At 39.1% G+C, this 22,111-nt stretch overlaps 2 protein-coding genes across 2 annotated transcripts in view; both read left to right on the plus strand.

Annotated features, from left to right (window-relative positions):
- Positions 1-16,775: 16,775 nt before the first annotated feature.
- LOC129761818 (uncharacterized protein K02A2.6-like) lies at positions 16,776-20,291 on the plus strand. Its single transcript, XM_055759607.1, has 2 exons — positions 16,776-18,068; positions 18,177-20,291. The coding sequence occupies exons 1-2, from the start codon at positions 16,776-16,778 to the stop codon at positions 20,289-20,291; spliced, it is 3,408 nt and encodes a 1,135-aa protein (XP_055615582.1).
- Positions 20,292-21,563: 1,272 nt separating this feature from the next.
- LOC129764950 (tubulin beta chain-like) overlaps positions 21,564-22,111 on the plus strand; it is a 33,873-nt gene continuing 33,325 nt past the window's right edge. Inside the window, exon 1 of the mRNA XM_055764639.1 lies at positions 21,564-21,996. Coding sequence (XP_055620614.1) covers positions 21,940-21,996 — 57 coding nt within the window. The 5' untranslated portion in view covers positions 21,564-21,939. The remainder of the gene's footprint in view (positions 21,997-22,111) is intronic.

Consider the following 22,111-nt stretch of genomic DNA (forward strand, 5'->3'; position numbering starts at 1 on the left):
CCTCTTTATCCCGTCCATAAGGTTCTGTACAACGTCAGGTTGTAGTTTTTTTTTTGAACAGAAATCCATTTTCTCTTGAAGTCCGCCTCCGATTTGACAACTTTTGGGTTCTTCCGGAGGGCCTGCTTCATAATCGCCCAATATTTCTCTATTGGGCGAAGCTCCGGCGCGTTGAGCGGGATCATTTCCTTTGGCACGAAGGTGGCCCCGTTGGCTTCGTACCACTCCAACACGTCCTTTGAATAGTGGCACGAAGCGAGATCCGGCCAGAAGATGGTCGGGCCCTCGTGCTGCTTCAATAGTGGTAGTAAATGCTACTGTAGGCACTCCTTAAGGTAAACCTGCCCGTTTACCGTGCCGGTCATCACGAAGGGGGCGCTCCGCTTTCCGCAAGAGCAGATCGCTTGCCACACCATGTACTTTTTGGCAAACTTGGATAGTTTCTGCTTGCGAATCTCCTCCGGAACGCTGAATTTGTCCTCTGCGGAGAAGAACAACAGGCCCGGCAGCTGACGAAAGTCCGCTTTGACGTAGGTTTCGTCGTCCATTACCAGGCAATGCGGCTTCGTCAGCATTTCGGTGTACAGCTTCCGGGCTCGCGTCTTCCCCACCATGTTTTGCCTTTCGTCGCGGTTAGGAGCCTTCTGAACCTTGTATGTACGCAGGCCCTCCCGCTGCTTGGTCCGCTGGACGAATGAACTTGACAAATTCAGCTTATTGGCGACATCCCGGACCGAACTTCTCGGATCACGTCTAAACTGCTTAACTACGCGCTTGTGATCTTTTTCACTGACGGAGCATCCATTTTTGCCGTTCTTCACCTTCCGGTCGATGGTTAGGTTCTCGAAGTATCGTTTTAGTACTCTGCTGACCGTGGATTGGACGATTCCCAGCATCTTACCGATGTCCCGATGTGACAACTCCGGATTCTCGAAATGAGTGCACAGGATTAATCTACGACGCTCTTTTTCATTCGACGACATTTTTCCAAATTTACGAAAAATTGACAGTGAAGCATGGCCAACGTGATCTATACACTCTTATCTGATTATAAGCGAAAGCTGAAGATATAATACCTAAAAATTAAATTTCTACAGCGTTTTTTCCGTGATGCAATTTGATGTGACACACCCTTTACTACTGCAAGGAACTGAATGATAAACCTTAACAATCCTTGCCCTTGATTGACGGCTTAGATTTTAATGACCACCAAATGTAAGGATCGTGATTGCGATCGATTCTAAATGTTTTCGCATTTCGTCGATTTTGTTAGCAACAGGTTTTTTTTCCTGAACGTTACCCCTTTATCTCAAAAAGTACGACTCAACTTGGATTTTTTGTAATGTCATTCTCTTTTATTATTGAACCGTATGTATCTAACGTAAAAAAAAACTTTGGTAAAATTCGACAGGTGGAAGGAAATGGTAGCATGAACACAACAAGCACTTTGATTGTCAAAAAATGTGAGTTTTCCGATCGTGGTTTTAAGGTTTTTCCCGCTGATTAAACAAACTTTTCGTGTATTGTGCAGTAAAGTTCTGTTCGTCTACAGAAGAGGAACAATTTGGTGCAGCGAAACTGTAAGTTTAATAACAATAAATGAAATTAATTGCATTTTAATTTTTGCATGTTGTGTGGGGTGACATGGACACCTTTCTGTGGGGTGAATTAGTCCTACATGTTTGAAGCTTTTCTTTGGTCTAATTGATTCCAAATGTCGCGGAATTACAGAACAATGATGGACAGACCACATTGGAAGAAGGAGGAGCTTGAAAAGTGACACAGGCCATCCAGGACGGATTTTCTTTGACCAAGCATCAAAAGTGTTTGAAAATGCTCGAACAACAGTGAAAAAATCCATGCAGAATTCGAGATAGTCTCAATCCAATTTTTCTGGTCTGGAATCTGGCCAAAACACCTGGTATCGATCCCAGAACACTGTTACTGATTGTAACATTATTCCAAAATACTTTACATTAACATAAGTATGTTTTTTTCGATGAAACACACACTGGACCAAATAACCCCACAGACGGTCCAAATCACCCCGCATCAAATTTTAATGTTCAAAAATCATCTCTTTTATTTTATGATATATTTGGTAGTTTGAAGCTTGATATACTGATTGAACATTATTGATTGAGAGAAAACAAGTGTAGCTCAGTATACAATGTGGCATTTTTGATTTAGACCGCATTGGTTTGGAAATATTGAGCGATTTGCTTAGGTGGTCCAAATTCCTCCCTTTTCCCCTACTTCAATTTGCCACTTCGTTGAAACAGTCCCAAAAGGTGTGTGGTGAGTTTCGTGTATAAGGTTTGATTCAGTTTCGTCTCTTTCGTTTCATTTACAGGTCTTGAAGAAGACGATGAGCTGTTACTCTCAGAAGATTTGTCGTAAGATATTCTATATACTCCAAAAACATTGCCAGCAAGACTGTTTACCTTTCAAGAACTCCTAAAAAGTCTGACTTGATCCTAAGAAGGTTGCAATTGAGTAATTCTGATCTTCTCCTAAGTAATTGATTCCTTATCAGAAAAAACCCTGTTGAAGATTCCTTGCAGAAAACTTAATACTCTATTGAAGGATATCCATTTGAATCGTAAAAATTCATTCATAGTTCATTATTTTTATGTAAGAATGTGTTTATTTCTTCTAAAATGTAACCCTATATTCGCTTCATGCACACATACAGAGTCTTCCACTTTCGTATTCGCGAATAAAAAGCCGAATACCTGGCTGCCGGATATCCGGTATCCGGTATCCGGTATCCGGCCAAACTACTATTCGTTTCATCACTAATTGATGCAAATTTCACTTCAATTTCTTCAGACCTTTTCCTCTACTTGATCATGTTTGTCTACAAAAATTATCTTAAATGGGCATAAGAAAGGTTTATAAATACTGCTAGGTGATAGAAAATTAGTTTTTGCGCATTTTTGGGTAATCATGAACAGTTTTGCATCAATAAAAAAAAAGTTTTTGTTTCGATATAACGTAACGAGAAAAAAAAATAAAGTTACCTTATATCGAGGTATAACTGTATAGGCTTCATTTTAACATCATTTACAGGTATCGATACTGCCTATAACTTATAATACTTATAATAGTATTAGCAAAAAAAGTAACTGTCAAAACCAGCGAAAAATGTTTGCGTTAACAATCAAGTTTCGAAGCACAAACCCCAAATTTTTGGGAGTATAATAGTTTTCCAAAGAAGAATAGCTAGTTGGCTTTAATTTGATATATCGATTGTCTGAATCAGTCTAGTAGCTCAAAAGTTATGATTAAAAAAAAATGCATTCTCGTTGTTCGGAATTTGTAATGTAATCAAACATATTTTTAGTTTTTCACCATGAATATGTATCTGTAAATCAATTTTATCGCAGACAAATGAAAGAAAAGGCTCAATTGTATCCAAAAATCACATTAATTTCAGCAACAGAGTAGTGACATACAGTCTATCGCAAAATTGAGTGTACAAACGCTACTTGACGATACATTCCATTTATTTGGCATGAAATATTTTGCATACATTGATTTTTGGATGCATATTTATTACTCACACATTTAACTAGCTGTACGTGCAATAAAATTCCGAGAAAAGTTTTCTGCTAATTGTTTATTCCTAAAAATTGAAAACAATCTCTATTCTTGGCATCGCAAAATTGAGGGTAAACCTTAAATTTCTCCGAACAAATTAGTTTCGTAAGTAAGTTTCTTTGTGAATTAGGGTACTTTTTTCATCAGAGGTTAGTGTCAACACTTAACCATTCCCAAGCAATGTTGGTTTTTGTTTTTTATTGAAGTTTGCATTTTTTTATCAAAATGGCAAGTTAGAGGAAAGAAATAGATATTGTTACACGTACACTGATAATAAAAATGAATTGTCGTGGAAATACATTGCAGGAAATAGCAGATATAGTCGGAAAAACTCACTTTACAGCAAAAGAATCATTAACAAGTGGTAATACGAAGGAACCATGGAAAATCTCCCGAGTAGAAGACACACACGTATCCTGTCTTCTGATGATGAACGAGTAATTATGCGAAAATTGCGAAAGAACCCTATAACAAACATTCCTAAATTGACTACCGAAGTGGCCGGCATCATTGGAAGACCTGTCAGCGCAGATACTGTCCGGAGAGCAGTAGAAAGTGCTGGACGCCAAAGGGGGACCATACCAGATACTATGGGATTGATTTTTGTTATTATGTTAACATTTCTGAACTGATTTAAATTTTCTTGTTAAGAAAAACTTAAACTGTACACTCAATTTTGCCACGTCTTAATTGGAGGTTTTTTGTTTGTATATGAAATATGAAGTAGAGATATGACAATTTTATTTTTTTTTTATCACTACATGAGAGTAAAATGGATCAATTTTACGATGAATATGAGTCGCATTTAATTATTTACTTTTTAACCCCGAAACACTCAAAAATAACAAAGCGGTGTGGTGTATACTTAATTTAGCGATAGACTGTAAATGTATAGAGTCAGATCATAGTAGCCATAGGGAGAATTGTCATGAATAAAGGTCTTTTTTGTGTTTCATACGAATCGGAAAACCAGAATGGCCCAGTGTTCATTTCCAAATAATAGAAACGTCAGTTGTATTTTGTTTTGTTTATCCTCAAGTAGTGGACGAGTTGTGTCGAAAAAGGTATATCTAGAGCAAGGCGCTTATATCAATGCATAACAGGTGAAGCAACATCATCACTTCAATAAGAAGAGGATTACGGTTTGTGGAGCGGGGGTTGTTTGTTTTGTTATTACTAGGATACGCCATTTTTTTGCATTTTCACATGCGAGAGTAGTGGATGCCTTGGATGGAATTGAAATTCTACAAAATCATCCCTTCTTTTTCACATAAATTCGCGAAAGCCGAACATAGTAGGCATCGTTCGAATGAGTGTCGTGGCAGTTTGTGGACAGCCGCCGGCAGCTGTTTGTAAACAATACCGACAGCAATTCCAATATGGCTGAAAGTGCATTTCATATGATTGTTTCACCTGGTATATATAGAGGCGCCTTGATCTAGAGCAGGGGTTTTCAGTTTTTTTTATGGCAGTGCACTTTTTATAGCAAAAACATTTGACCGATTACCTGCATTTTTGAACCAATCAACAAATTCTATTTGCATTGAAATAACCCGACTGAGAACAACTCTATTTCAATTGCGCGTCGCAGTAACATAACATCTGACCCGGAGTGAACAAGATAAATTAGTATATGCCCTGTGAAATTGAATTAAAGAATGTTTATTTCAAGGTGGGTTTACAAGTGGGAGCATTTGCTATAAAGTGCTCCAATTTCCCGCGGAGCACCATTTGAAAACCCCTGATCTAGAGCAACATGTCAAAAGAATCTATCATCTTTGATCGATTCTCTTCAGCGACTTTCTCTTTCGATAATCACGGCCTTCCAGACAGATTTTGCTCCAATTTTGCCATGTAGTTTGGTAAACGAGATTACCTCTTACACTTCTTATCGTCGAATACATTAGGAAATGCTTTTACCGATGAGGTATTAATGAAAGAGAATGTAGATGAAGAGAATCGATCAAAGAAGATAGACCCTTTTGACATGTTGATCTAGATATGATCGGCGATTACGATGAACACGAGGGATCGCTCTGTTAACACAAAAGAGAGCGTTAAGTGTAAACCAGAATAACATCGATGGATGAACACGGTGTATTCATAATGAATTCTACCAAATTTTTACAGTTGCGTATTAGAGGCGAATGAACTGCAAAGTTTAAAGCCTCTTAAAAACAAAGAAAGAAAGAAGAACAGAGAGAGGATCGGACCGTCGTCGGGTGTAGACATAATTTTTCTTCGCTCCGCGTCAGCTGGTGTGCAATTCGAAAATCGGCGAAAAAGTGATCTTTCCAAAATGGAAAAAGCATTGAAAACATTGTGTGTCCTAACCATCCTAACCTAACCATGTACCGACAGGTTCGAAGAACAGACTGAAAAAATATTTTAGGCATCCAATAATTCAATATTTGCTTGTCGTGTTTTGCGTAGAATATATTTGATCAGTACACGTTGACCAAATTTTATCTGTCAAAAAGAGTCAAATATTTGGCTTCGGTCAAACAGTGTATGAGCACCCTTAGAGATTTTAAATTTCAGAATTTCATAATTTGAGTCAGAAGACTCTAATTTCAGTTTTCATTTGGAGTGAGTTAGTTAGTTGAAAGCATTTATATATTTATATTAGTGTTTTGGTTCCTGGTTTTTCAATTCCAGGCACTAGAATGAGTATATAAACTCAGATTAGAGGTTCTTCATCCGTTGTTGAGTAGTAAAATGAAAATATGTACGGTTTGATTTCGGATGTTTTACAAAATGTGACTACTTTCTAGTCGAATTGCTGAGTATTTTTAATTTATACAATAAATATCTTTGGGAGCTGGGACCGACACTGATGTTGAGCGGACGCTCTTGATGCGCACCGAATGGAGGGCGCGGCGGGAGAAATTCGGGGCATAACGTGTTGGAATCTAAATATTAAAAATAAGTCTAAGAATCAGAAATTAAAATCTGAAAATCTGAGAATTTCAAAAAAAAATTTCTAAATTCTAAAATTTAAAAATTTGAAAACTTTAAAATTGAAAAATTTAAAAAATTTAAAATTAAAAGTTAAAAAATTTAAATATTAAAAAAATGAAATTTAAGATTTTAGAATCACATCCCTTACCGCAGTGAATCCTGATTTTTTCTTAACCATTCCCACTAACAACTATCCCTTCCATGATAAACGCTAGGGAACCACGCTATAGAGGCGACCCTTCTGGCCTTCGGGTGGCGAATATCATACTAACATTCCTTCCCTTCCCCTGGTGACTGTAAGGACGTGGCCGGCGTCGTTATTGACCATTTAAAGCTTGAATCGCCGAAAATTGCACAACGAGAATGATCTGCTAGTCCCAAGCGTCATTCTGTGTGTTCTTTGTGCAATTTGGTTGGTTCAGGTCAATCACGGAGAGCAACTACGAATTGTACAGTCTACCCAAGCTCAAGCTCAAGTTCTTAAAAACAAAGAAAGAAAGAAGAACAGTTGCGTGCAGCGTTGCCACATATACAGATTTTTCTGTAATGATACAGATTTTTAACAAGTTTTTGACCAAGAATCTGTTTATACATATTACAGATTATTGGATATCCATGCAGATTTTATGCAGATTTTTTAACAATAATATTTTTTTAATATTTGATAATTTTACGCAGCAATCAACAAACTCAATCAGACAATTCGAACAGTGTTGAACTATTTTTGCTCCTGTCACATGTATCAAATATAGTAGCGATGGAAATCAAAACAAAAGTTTGAAACCGTCTCGCTACAGAAACTGTGTACGCAACTATCAAATTGAAATTATTTGTTAAAATCCGAGGGGGAAGTGCCTCAGTCAGGTGTCAAAAGATATCAAGGCTAGATCCTGCAAGACCATGTATAAACACCACGAGGAAAGTGAGCATTAAATGAATGTTTGTGAAACTAAATAAAATAAACTCTTTATGTCGGTTTTCCTTAAAAATACATTTTTATACGGAAACGGAAAAAGTTTCTTTTATGTTTTTTTTTATTTTTTATTTGGCATAATTTTCTATGTATCTTAACACATTAAGGACCGCAAAGAAATCTGTAAGACAAACGCCTGGGACCGCACGTTTTGGGGCAAACCTGTACGCTTCATTTGTTCGTGTGGATGAGAAGAAGGCGATCCATCGGTAGCCCTAGTTAGAATCTTGGCAGACCAAGAATTGACCCATCAAGTGTACAGACACGAGACACGAGAAAACTCGTGAGCGGTCTTTAATATGTTAAACTATCAATCTTAGATATTACACATTTTTTTATCAAATTAGACCTCTTTGCGAGAAAGAGTTGCACAATAAACTTTTGCATAGGCTTAAAAATTGAAAAATATTCTTATTCAGGAAACTACTGGCAAGCTATACAAGTGATCACAAACTTAAAAATATGGATAAGCAGAATATATCAAGCAAAATCAACAAAACAGATTCCAATACAGATTTTCTATTTTCTCTACAGATAAAAAAGGTATTTTTAGCTCGAAAATACAGATTTCATTGTGACAACACTGGTTGCGTGTAATCCGGAATAAGGTTGTACTTACTTCACGTTGTTTTCACGTGTAGTATATTCGGGAATAATGCCAGACGTGTTTCAATTTGAAGGATCCGGATACAACACTCACTATCTTGGGGTTCAGAATAACTCCACAAGCTAGATATCCGAATCATTTGGACTTGGCTGTTGTCATCCTCTCGTGGTATCTCTATTTTTATCACCTCAGCGATTTCAAATGTGAATCTTTCTCCAACCTTCCTTGAGAGACCTTTATCGAATTTGATTTGAGTACGCCGTTCTTCTATAAGGATGCAATCCTAATAAGAAAAACCTACAATTCTCGCGTAATTTTTGAAAAGGTCCTATGTAACATTCACATCAACTCGAGAAAAACGAAGTTGAAGATCGGAACATTGTTCCGCGAATTGTTTCAAAAGGAATCGATCTTCATCACTACTTTTACCACTAACAGTCAATAATAACTCCGCAAAACCAATCGTAACTGTTGTTATGTGATTTTAGTTTGATATTGAAACCTCCGAGCGAAAAATGTTATATTGGACGTTTTGACTGACCGCTTCGTACATTGGACAAATTACGTTGTACGATAACAATTTGCAAATAACTACTGAACAACGCTTCAAATACTTGCATTTCGTGCTAAAACAGATCATTAGGCGGCGGTGACACTGGATGCCGAAAAGTGGTCGTACGAATTGTATGCAATAGTGAAAGTAAACAACCACATTGAGTTGTATTGGTGTGGTTACATTGGTTCCCCCTTGCTTCGTTCGAATTCGTCAGCTTCTATCGCACAAAATTGTTTGTATCTATTCGTACAATCAAATTTTCGTGCGTACTCCGAGCCAATGTCACCTTACCCTTATTGTTATAACTCGTTGAATTGCACTAAAAACGATATCAACACCCGAAAATAACAAAAACTCAAAAGGTCCGAAGTGCGACTTCGTGTTGTTTTGATTGCTTTGTTACTTCGGACGTATCGAGCGTCAGAGAAAAGTGGCGTCCGAAGTAATAGTCGAGTGCTTAAAATTCGAATCTTACTTTTGTTACTTAGGACCTTTTCAAAAGTTACGCGAGAATTCTTGATTCAAAAGAAGATCATTACCTATGATCACGGATGAACAAAATAAGTTAAGGCTCATAGTTAGTGATCCCCGATTTTTGAAATTAATCGTTCATCAGCTAATCGAATACTTTTCATCAGTTTGTTATTCGATACGATTAATCGCCTCTAATAATCGATTAATCGATTAATCGTCACATTGAGATAAATAATTTGTTAGACTGATTTTCTCATTTGCGAGAAAGCATTCTGGAATCAAAAAAGTGTTCATTCTGCCTGAAAATCAATTACAGTAGAACCCCGGTTATCCGCGGAATAGTCGGGCTAGATCACCGCGTATAACGAAAATCGCGGATAACGCAATAAAGGGCTAAAAGTGAGGTTGCATTGAAAATAGATATTTTTAGCATGAAAACCATGTTTTATCAATACAGAAAATATTGAACTATCCATCTGTATGGTCGTGTACATCAGTGATCAGATAATGTGAAAGCCATGACCAAAACAAAAGAGCATGAGTCTACCACTCACTGACAAATTTCGGGAAGGTTTATAGATTTACTAAGGAACTCGTAGTCGCGGATCATCCGCTCGCGGAAAATCGAGGTTCTACTGTATTATCTCTTAGGGTGGGTTTAGACTAGTGATATATTCATGTGAAGAAATATGATGAGATTTATAGAAATCGCATCAACTGTTTACACTAGCGTGAACTTCTATATGAATATATTCATATTTTCGGTGAATTTATTCACCTGAAGTAGAACTGCATCCAACTTTAGTGATTTTTCACCAGTGAGAAATTCACAAGTGTTTACATATGCTGAATTTATTCAAGTTATATATACCTCGAATAAGTGTATCATATTTATTCTCACCCGTTTACACCTATATTCACGTGAATAAATCCATCTATAGCTATAGATCTCCCTAATGTAAACCCGCCATTACTCTTACCTAAACTTGTAAACAAAGCTCAATTCGCGTTGACGGCATTGGGCTTCATTTACCAGTTTAGGGGAGCGTCAAAGATAATGATTGATTTTCAGGATAAAACTACAGCGGCCTTACGTTTTTTTTCTCTGGGTTTGTATCGATTAATCGACGTAAATTATTCGTTCGCTTCGATTATTGGTTGCGCAGTATTCGTTCGATTAATAATCGATTTCTGTAGGAAGTATTCGATTAATCGATTAATCGAACGATTATCGGGGATCACTACTCATAGTATATGGTTAAGAATATAGGATGCATCAACGATAAACAAGAAACCAACATGCATTAGAACGATAATCACATTAACAGAAATTGTAGTACTTTTATTCATCCACCAAAGCTCAATCAATAAAACGCTAAAGGGTGAAAGCTCCCCTTCGGTATTTGACTAGCCACTTGACGCTGTGATCCTCCCACACTTTATCACCATCATCCTTGGAACCGATCCGTGAAATCAAACCAACGACCGATACGACGCCCCCTGGATTCACATTACAAATTGAGAAAGTGGTAAAACCCAAGGCGCCTAGAAGTACATACTAAGGTGGGCCAACTTGCTAAAACCACTCTTCAGCCATCTTGGAAGTCTACTGTGTTTTGTTTGTAAACAAAACACAATACGCTATTGCCAAAGGTCGCTCGTGATCAGTCTGTCTCTTTCACGCTACTAGCAAATAATTCCCCTTCTACTTTCTTCCGTGCTGTTTTCATATACCGCTCCCCTAACCAACTTAGTGACGAAACGGCCTCACCTAGTACCATAGACCCGTCTTGGTAAAACCTATAACAGCAGCGAAAGGCTGCCGGCGAAATCGAGCCCAATGCAAAGCGATAAACAAAAGCATTTCGTTTCATGTGTACACCGCACAAAAGCAAGGCAAGCATCAGCAGCAGTAGCATCATGCCCGGATGGTGATGCTGATGAGTTTTCGGAGGGTGGCATCAAGTGAAGTGGGTGTTAAATGAAAATGAATTGAATGATGCTCGAGTTTCATTTCAATTTTCCGCCTTCTCCTGCAGTCATTGGTGGCGCTGGGATAACCACTCGACGTCACGACCCCAGCCCTTTCCCCCCCTAGTCATAACAACCTCGGACCTCAGGATAAAAAGGACACCATCTACCGAGAGAATCTCCCCCAAAGCAAAAGTGTTCATCTCGCCATCCAAATATTGATTATTTCATAAAACCAACCGATCGTTTGTTTCTCATTTGCATTTGAAAATTTTGCGCTCGGTGCAAAAGGTAGGATTTTTTCTTCATCCCAAACTCAACCTGAACCCCATGGCAGGCTTGTCGGTTGTCGGATATCTGGCGCGGAAAGTGAGGAAGAACGAAATCGAGAAAGTGGTTGATCTCTGTCCATGGAGTTGGGGAGGTAGTTCATGAATAGAACGAATGGACTTGTCAGGTTTTATGATTTACATCACTTTTACTTCCATACTAAAGTTGAGCTGGAAAATGTGGTGAACGATTCCGGAAATTCGACGTTGTTTCATTAACAGTGCTGAGCGTAAAATTTTAGAACCTTGCATCAACGTTTACATCAAAACGTTGCACTAATCAAACTGTTCATTGAAATGATATACGTAACTGATATGTGAAATAACATCCGAGCAATCAAACTTATCACAGAGAGCGGTTTTCCACAAATTGCTCCATTATCCGAAACCAGTCGATAGCATCGCCTCGATGGCAGTCATCTACCCTGTGGAACAATTAAAATGACCACGACAAGAACATTTAGGTTGTGTCGATTCTCTATTTAGTTAATTAATAGCGAGAACCAATTCTGGCAAACCACGGGGCACTCACTCGAATGTCACTCACACCTCGTCATGTGCGTGGCCAACCAAATAGTTGTGGCCTGCCCCACACGCACACCGTTGGAGCAGGAAGTAGCGAAACGCGGAAGATGACTGTTATGTATTTTTACCGCATCATCTAAATTCCACCCCATAGAGAGAAGCTGGTAAACCTTGCGCGAGGAAGGAACGCTTCCCAACGGTATGTTGCTCTGGTGTGTGAAGCCAAATCGAGAGCCAACCGATATCGAATCAAAGTAAGATTCGTCTTGATCATCGCACACCTTTCCCATTTTTATCTTCTTTTCTCTCTTTTTTTTTTTTGTTTCACGGTGGTGGTGATGCCTCTTACGCACATCATCTCGATGTCGATGAATCTTTCAACATATGAGAATCAAGTGGGCAGAGGAAAATCGCACAAGCTGTAAGCTGTAAAAGGCGAACATAGATACGGTTATGCATTGAGCGAAACGCAGGAGGGAAGTATGAGTTCAGTTGCTCGCATTGATAAACACGGTAAAGTCGGTACAGTGCCGACAGCGACTTATTGTCAATTCCGTCAATTTGTTCAATATGGACCGATTTTGTTGGACTGCTTTCACATTTGAGTATTAAGATTGTTATGTATTACACATGTGCATAACATATGCATCCAAAATTGTCGAAATGATGAAGTCTTTGTTACGAATTTTCCTAGGTCGGCTCTCATGGTTCGATAATAGAATACCATTTGGATAACATTGACCCATTCCATGAGGTTATGCCCCAGAGAATCAAATTTCAAATCTAGTTTCAGGAGAAAATTAAAAACGTTATTTGAATAAGCACTAGTTATAAATTCTCTGAAACAAACTTGATTTTTATTCATCAACTTTTGAGATTATATTTAAAATTAGTTATATTTAAAATATTTTAGGTTTTCACTATATTTATGTTTCTTGAGATATCTCTGCACTTGTTTTACCAAACACCAATGTCTATATGCCATTGATTGGTTAATTAAATACTTGTTTGAAGAGCCGTGGATAGACCTAGGTTTCATTCTGTAATCTATGAGAAACAAGCATTTGAAAAACAGGTATTTTGAAGCGTTGTTACGTCACAAAAATAGACCTTTTTTAAGTTTATCAGATAAACCTAAGTTCATATATTTTTATACTTGGTTTTCTCTTAGCAAACAATGAGGGTCAGCAATTTGGTTAAGATCGTTCCACAAATAGAGGAGTTTCAAGTATCTCAAGAAGTCGTTGTCACGTCACAAAAGAGTTTACGATCCATTCCAGCGTAACCTACCTTCACAAATACCTTTGTGAAGTGACAACACCTAACTCTTTGCTGTTTCGGACTGTTGGACATTAACGATTAAACTAATTAATTTCAGTTCCGTTCCAAAACATACAAATAAAATTTCTTCTGTTTTTCGTCAACAATAGTTGAATTTAGATTCCAAAATATGAAATATATTCTTGTTTGGACTTCCGGTTTTCTGAATGGCAAAAAATATAGAAACCCCGTACGATATGTGTATTGGGTACAGGTGTCTTACCAGCGGATGTCGAATATCGTATTCCGTGGCCATTTTGGAATCGAGGATGGTTACTTCTGGTTCGTTAAAACGGATCTAAATGGTCGGAAATGGCATGAAATCCCACAATACGATTCGGGAAGGCATATATCCATAGGTGCGCGAAGAAGAATGAAAAAAGATTAAGTTTGACAGTGAGCAGATAGGATTCAAGCGAGATGGAGATAATGTTTGAGTGGGAAAAACTTAGCCTTAGAGCGACACGTGTGGAGTTAGACATAGAAAGTGCACGTACAAATGCACACGCAAACATCAACGGTCAATCGTCAAAGTCAACGTCAACGTAAAAGCTATCTTCAACACGCAAACATAAGCGCCCTTGCATAGGTACGGACACACGCACACGGATACATACAAAAAGTTTCTGATAACAAAATCAAATGCGTTCCCCCGGTAGTGAGCACCACTCGATGAACCAGGCTTGTGCGAGCATTGATGGCAAGCGCAAGAGTGAACGTGTGAACAATCACGAAGTAAAAACTGGGGACCACCCCGACTTTTCTTGAACAACGCCATGCCGTGTACTACAGGTAACAGGTAGAACCAATTTATATAGCTCATTTTGATGAACATACCATAAGCTTATTTATTCATACAGGTCAAAAATATTTCACCTCTGTTTCTGAAGCAATGAAAAGGCGAAACGGCGCTAAAATGCAAGAATTAATAGAGCCAGAAAATATTACCATGTTATCATATTGTCAGCGTTGTGACACTTTTCATTTAATACTACTGAAAATTGGGTAGGAAATAACGTTGCTGTGAGACACCACCTTCCCCTATAGCATAGGCTTTAGGAAAGGATCGCAAAGAAAAGCGAGAGGTATTCAGAGTAATAAAAAACATAAAAAAAATGTAAACAGCTTGCTAGAATACGGTGAAATTCTCATTTAATACAACTTATTGATTGTGTGACGTGACAACGCTTTGTGGGAACTGTTTTTCCGCACGTCACAAAATGCATGCCGATTTTTGCAAAAATCCTGCGAGGTTTCCGAAAAACTGAATATACAGGAATCGACGTTCATCTTTTGAAAATACAACATTAATGTTCAAAAGACGGAAACCACAAAAAGACAGGTGTTGTCACGTCACAAAAGTATTGAGCTGACAACAAGCGAACTCAACTGTGAAATATTCTCCAACTGAAGATGTTTGTAACAATTTTCTCAATTTTCTTTTAACATCGTTTATTATTTGGAAATCATGTGATTTATACATGAAAACGAGAAGCAAAAAAACTGTTTTCAGTGAGTCAAAACGTTGTCACGTCACGTTGAAATGGGTCCAATGACTTAAAAAAGAATAATCGAGTGAATTCATATCAAAACAACATAGCCTTTAAACAGATAAACAGATTCGAATTATTAAAATATAATATTTGGAGAACGCCTTTATGCTTGTTGTGACTGATCCTCACGAAAACTCTAGCGTTAGGTCGGATCAGCTTTAGCTGTAAATATTTTATTTATAATAAGAATTTTATTTTTAAAAATATAAACTACTCATAATTAACAGTTTTTCTCCGTACTAATTCTTAGTAGACGCTATTTCAATTTTCGGTTATGTTTATGTAGGATTCTGTAGGATTTTCTAATAATTGATATTTACTCACGACTGTAAATAATTCCAACTAATTTTAGATTTTACCAACCAAGATTTTAATTAATTTTAATTAGAAGAAGAAATTTTCTCTTCTGCATTTCAACCGATTGTCTTCTAACACGAGATGTAATTTTTGTAATAATTTGCCTCGTCACTCATGACATTGACAGTTATAAAACGAGGGCGATTTCCTTCACTAGCCGAATGTTGCGGAGATTCCCACAGTTGTTCTATGAGGGGTTCTCGACGTCACAATACTAGAAATCTCTATAAGATTCTGGAAGTTACTTCTATACTTAAATGATAAAAGATGACAAAGAAGAGCGCACCATTAGTTTTAATCAAAATACAATGTTTTGATTATGTTCTTTCATATTCAGGGTGCCTTTTAATTTATGCATTAAAAGAATCGTTCAACCACAAAAATAGAACATCATTGAGAATTGATTCATTCCATTCTAGCGTCACCCTTGCGGTTATATCCGGTATGTGTGACATCAGAGAAACTGCCGACTGGTTGCTAGTTGGAACGAGAATGAGTAATAGAAATCGTGAATGGCTTATTTATATCCGATAAGTTATAAACGGGCGGAATTAATTTACAATATCTCCTCACTTCACAGTGTCCGTGTGAAAGAACGCTGCATTTGCAGTTCGAGCGAGCACTTTGAGCACACACGCAGTGGTATATGAAAATTATACCTCACAACTCCACTCGTTCCTCGATATTAAATTCACAGGCAGGTGAGCAAAGAAATTCACAAAACCAATTTGTGAGAAAATGGATATGCTTCCAATTTATGTTAATTTCAACCATTTACGAATTAGAAAATCGTAAAGCATAACATATCAAACGATTCTCAGAGAGCTTCCAATTCGATTGGTATACAAATCTTTGTCCATTCATCCGTCAACAGCCGTTGGCAGCAAATTGTTATTAACGTTGAAACTATTCCCATAAAAAAATGTAATGTTTTTTTGATGTAGCACCCTTACTGAAGAACGTAATCTTGACGTAGGACTAGTTGATTCAGATGAATTACTTGAGGCTTAATTTCTTGAAACTGTGCAAATTTTTCAAGGCACTGCGTTAGAGTACATTGAAAAATTAAAGGCTAGCCTAGGGGAAACTTAACAGTCTTATAATGAAGTCTATCCCGGCGATTTAAAGTGACATTAGTAAAAAATCCAGTTTATATACGAGGGTCTTTCAAAAAATAAGTTTCAGTGCCTCAGAAATCGCGGAAAAATAAAGTTAGGACAAAAATCAAGGTGGTTTTCGTATTCTACGTTTTATTTTCTATTTCTCTACATAATCGCCGTAATGTTCGAGGCATTTTTAATAGCGTGGCACGAGTGTTTCTATTCCGGGCGCGAAGTGCGTAGCGTCCTACTTTTTGAAGTACGATGTAACTGCGTCACGAATTTCTTCAGTGTTATCGAATCGTTGACCACCGAACGCTTGTTCGGTGGTAGAGGGATGCAATTCGAACGAGGTTAGAAGAAGGATTTTGCTCAAAGACTTGCCATTCGCCGAGATTGAAGCTCTGGGAATATCATTGGAAGGTGTGGACCATCAAATCGAGGAGATGAACGAGCCACCGCAAAAGATTTTTCGAGTGGGTCCGTCGAAGGAACGATTTGCGACCAACAGAGGTACATCGGCAAAGTCCAATCCGGCGCGGAATAAAGCGTGCTACAACTGTGGCAGGGCAGATCATCTGGCCGCTTCGAAGTTGTGCCCAGCTCGTGGCAAACAGTGTAGAAATTGTCAAATTTATGGCCACTTCGAACGTCTGTGCCGTAAGCAGAAACAGCATACTGCGCCTGTTCAGGGCAGTGACCAAGTTCGGGCGGTTGAGGATGAAAAGCAGATTCCTAATGTTGGAAACAACGCCAAGGAGGAAGATGAGCAGGACAAGGTATACTATGCTTTTTATTCCGGCAATGAGAGCAATGTTCTGACGTGCGGCATCGGTGGCGTTGATGTGGACATGCTGATTGACTCCGGCGCCGACGCAAATTTGATCAGCAATGTTGCCTGGTCGAAACTGAAAGAGGAACGCGTAAAATTGATTTCATCCACGAAAGGAAGCACCAGGATTCTCAAGGCCTACGGAAATAACGATCCGTTGAAGATTTTGGGGACGTTTGTAGCGGAGATAGAGGTTGGTGAGAAAAAAATGCAGGCTGAATTCCTAGTCGTCGAAGGTGGACAGCGTTGCCTACTCGGTGACACTACGGCAAAGAGCTTGGGAATCCTTAAAGTTGGATTGAATATTAATCAGGTCGACGATGCACCATTGCCTTTCTCGACTATTAAGGATGTCAAAGCGTTCATTCACATGGATCCGAACATGGTTCCTGTGTTTCAACCTGTGCGCCGCTTACCTTTGCCTTTGGAAGCAGCTGTCAACAAGAAGTTGGACGAGCTACTTCGACATGACATTATTGAGCCGAAAATAGGGCCTACCACCTGGGTATCCCCACTCGTCGTTGTAGGAAAGGCAAACGGTGAGGTGCGGTTGTGCGTGGACCTTCGCCGTGTGAACGAGGCGGTTCTCAGGGAGCATCATCCTATGCCGGTGGTTGATGACCACATTGCGCGCCTAGGTAAAGGCACAATCTGGAGTAAACTGGACATAAAGGAGGCCTTTTTGCAAATCGAGCTCGACGACGAATCTAAGGACGTGACCACCTTCATCACGGGACGAGGACTGTTCCGTTTCAAACGGATGCCCTTCGGTTTGGTGACTGCACCAGAGCTCTTCCAAAAGGCTATGGATGAGATTCTAGCCGGGTGTGAGGGTGTAGCCTGGTACCTCGATGACGTCATCATCGAAGGGAAAGATATGGAAGAGCATGACGCACGGCTCAGTGAGGTAATTTAACATGTTTTTGATTAACAATAAAGTAGATTTGATGGATTTCGACTAGAGCTTGTTTTATTCAGTAAACGGCGATTCCTTACAAAGTATGAATTATTTCAGGTGATGTTTCGTTTGAAAAGTCGAAATGTGGCACTCAACTGGGAAAAATGCCAGTTTCGTGTTACCGAGCTAGACTTCCTGGGACACAGAATTTCTAGTAAAGGGATCCGGCCATCTGCCACGAAGATGCGAGCTTTGCTATCTTTTCGTGAACCTCAAAATGAACAAGAGCTCCGCAGTTTCCTTGGCTTAGCCAACTACATGAATAAGTTCATACCGAATTTGGCAACTATAGATCAGCCTCTACGAAAGTTGTTAGCAAAGGATGTCAAATTTGAATGGTCAAAAGAACAGGGTGATTCTTTCAACGAGATAAAATCGGCTTTAAGTAATGTCCAAAATCTGGGATTCTACAGATTAGAAGATAGAACGGCCGTCATTGTTGATGCAAGTCCGTATGGGTTAGGTGCACTGCTAGTTCAGTTCAATCGACATAATGAGCATCGCGTAGTAAGTTTCGCTTCTAAATCGTTGACCGAAACTGAGCGTAGATACTGCCAGACTGAAAAAGAGGCGCTGGCTATTGTCTGGGCAGTAGAGCGTTTTCAGTTTTATTTGCTAGGGAGATCGTTCGATATTATGACTGATTGCAAAGCATTGGCGTTTTTGTTTGCAATCCGTTCCAAGCCGTGCGCACGAATCGAACGCTGGGTATTAAGGCTACAAACATTTGACTACAGGGTGATACATATCGCGGGCAAAGAAAACGTCGCTGATTCCTTTTCCCGCCTGGCGGTACAAACTCCCAGACCATTCGACGTTAACGAAGAGATAATGGTTCAAGAAGTAACTATGTCAGCTCTTTCTTCTACAGCCCTTACGTGGAAAGAAATCCAAGATGCATCAGTATCGGACCCTGAAATCAAAAGCGTCTTGGATTCTCTACTCAAGGACCCAGATAACTTGCCTATTGAATACCGGGTGGTGACAAATGAGCTGTGCCAGTTTGAAGATGTTTTGCTCAGAGGGGATCGGATTGTTGTTCCGAGATCTCTAAGGAATAGAGTGTTGTCGGCCGCCCATGATGGTCACCCGGGAATAACGATGATGAAGAATCATTTAAGGTCAAATGTTTGGTGGCCGAAAATGGATGCAGATGTTGAGAACTACGTAAAAGGCTGTAGAGGATGCACTCTTGTGGCAGCACCAGATCCACCGGAAACTATGTCGCGCAGTCAACTTCCGTCATATCCTTGGCACACACTGGCGGTAGATTTTCTTGGTCCATTGCCGGATGGACAAAGTCTGTTCGTAGTGATTGACTATTATTCTAGATTTATCGAGGTTTGCGAGATGGAGTCCACCACAGCAAACGATGTGATTAGAGAACTGGCTATTATGTGCGGAAGGTTCGGCATCCCATCGTTTATTAGGGCAGATAATGCTCCTCAGTTTAGTGCTGAGTGCACAGAGTTAAAAGAGTTTTGTGAATCAACTGGATTCAAAATTGTGAATACAATCCCTTACTGGCCCCAGTCGAACGGCGAGGTAGAGCGGCAGAATAGATCAATTCTGAAACGACTCCGTATCGCACAGGAGTTGGGTCTGGATTGGAGAAAGGAATTGCGTGATTACATATTGACGTATCATTCGACGAAGCATCCATCTACAGGGAAACCACCGGGAGAACTTATGTTTGGAAGGCGCATCAAAAGCAAGGTACCATCGATCATGATCTTCAACGAGGATGGCGCAGTACGTAAGCGTGATGCAGTGGTAAAACAAAAAGGAAAGGACTATGGTGATGGTAAGCGAAAGGCCAAAAGCTCCAAAATTAAGGAGGGTGATACGGTACTGGCGAAACGTATGCGGATGAGTAATAAGCTGGATACTAACTTCAGTAACGAGGAGTACATCGTGCAGAGCAAAGTTGGATCTGATACAATTATAAAATCTACAAGCTCTGGTAAAGAGTACAGGCGAAACTCAGCTCATTTGAAAAAAGTATTAGAGAGCGTTGAAAATAAAGATTTAGAGGATCCGCAAGATGGCTCCGTTTCCGAGCCACAAGTCCGAGATGATGATCCTATCGATCCTTCTTCTGCAGGAGTACACATGAAAAGAATACGAAGGCTGCCAGTAAATTTGATGATTATATTGCTCATTAAAATGTAAAAAGTGTTTATATTAAAATAAATAACTCAAAAGGTAATAGTTTTATTCATTTTTATTCCAAGGGGGGGATTGTAGTATATTAGTCATCAAGAATCTTTGTCTCGGTAAAAATAGAGTTACCTTTCCGATTAACATACTTTGGTTTACTGAGAGTGTAGTAGTGAGAACATAGCGAAGATGAATCGGGGAGCAGTATCAGCAAGGGATTGGTGTGACGACCAGCGAGGGAAGAGGACGCGATACTACAGCATCAGTCGAAAGGATTTTCCTACGATCATCAATATTTGAACAACAGAAAATCTTGGGATAAATTACGTGATAATTGTCAAACAGAATTTTGATCTGAAATGTTATGAATGTTATGACAAAACTTGTAAAAACCATAATCTTCTCCGCAAAGTATCTTTAGCATCTAATTCATTCATTAAAATTCTTCAAAAAATTAAATAATTTTTAAGTGTCCCGTTTTTATTCTTAAACTATTTGGTCAGCCTATTAATTACTAGATGAGAAAGCAGTGCACCACAATTGGGGTCTATTTTATCCCTGCAGATATACGAAGTACCGGTCGTTTACTACCTAGTATTTGTAGATCCCAAATTATTTTATTCAGAATCAAATGATACAATCCCTGAAATTATGGATAACCCATTAGAATTGTGCACTTCTGTCGTTTCCTCATTTGGTTTTCTGAAAATAGAAAGGAAGATACAGTATATAAATCGGTCGATCGTTATGGAATGAAACTATTATACGAATAACATAAAGTCTAATGGAGGAAGATGATAACGATATCTTTCGATTTCATCTTTGCAGCTAACATTCGATATGATACCGCGATGACGCCGAAATGAGTGGGCGGCTGTCGGCGGAAGAAAACTGTCGAGTCAATGACTCCATCAATAAATTATTTCGAAGTGTTGTTTTGGAGATGATACTTTCTCCGCGGAAAAACCGCTGCACTAAATACTTTTCCAAACGATCCAATTAGCTGCCTGACAACATATGTACAAGAAATAGTATCAATCGAAATAAAATGTAAACATTGTCGAAAAAAAAATCACCCGCATCACCCCCGGTGTACAAAAGTCAATTAACCGCCAAATCAGCGCATCTACCACCACTGCTGGCCCACCGGGTGCTGCAATTTGAAACAATTTCGTTTGATGCGGTCGCATGAGTTGGACTTTCTCGTCTCTTATACATAGCCGGTCTCCGATGGGTTGGTTTGATGGTGTGTAGCTCTCTTGAATGGAAAATAAAGTGTAGTTGAGTGAAAAAGTTCATTTCACTTCACTCAGTGTTCAGCTTGTCGCCGGTCGGATCGTTCGTAATTACGCAGCAGAGAAAAATCGTGTAGTGAGGAGCCGTCGTAGTGCGTGGCATTAATTTCACCACACCAGTCAACCATCCACCAGAGAGCATCATAGAACGGCTTCTCGGAAGACCAGCATACGATTGCATAACGCCCAAGTTAGAACAAAACGCCTCGTTGCAACGTAAATGCACAAATTTAATTCGGTCACTGTGAGGTAGAGTTGGATTCTGTCGGTCGCGCGAGTAAAGTACAAAAAGTGAACAATAGTGAACGCGAAGAAAACGCTAATTCGATTTTCCACGGCAATTGAAGTTTGAAGTAGTTATCACCATGAGAGAAATTGTGCATCTGCAAGTTGGCCAGTGCGGAAATCAGATTGGATCGAAGGTGTGTTTGGTGATTGGTGCCGGAAGACCGATAACCACGTTTGCGTAGCATCCGAGAGTTATCTGAGAGAGAGTGAACTCATTTTCTATTTTTGTATTTTTAAAAACGCTGTGAC

Source organism: Toxorhynchites rutilus, chromosome 1 (genome assembly GCF_029784135.1).
Source record: "Toxorhynchites rutilus septentrionalis strain SRP chromosome 1, ASM2978413v1, whole genome shotgun sequence".
Taxonomy (NCBI): Eukaryota; Metazoa; Arthropoda; class Insecta; order Diptera; family Culicidae; genus Toxorhynchites; species Toxorhynchites rutilus.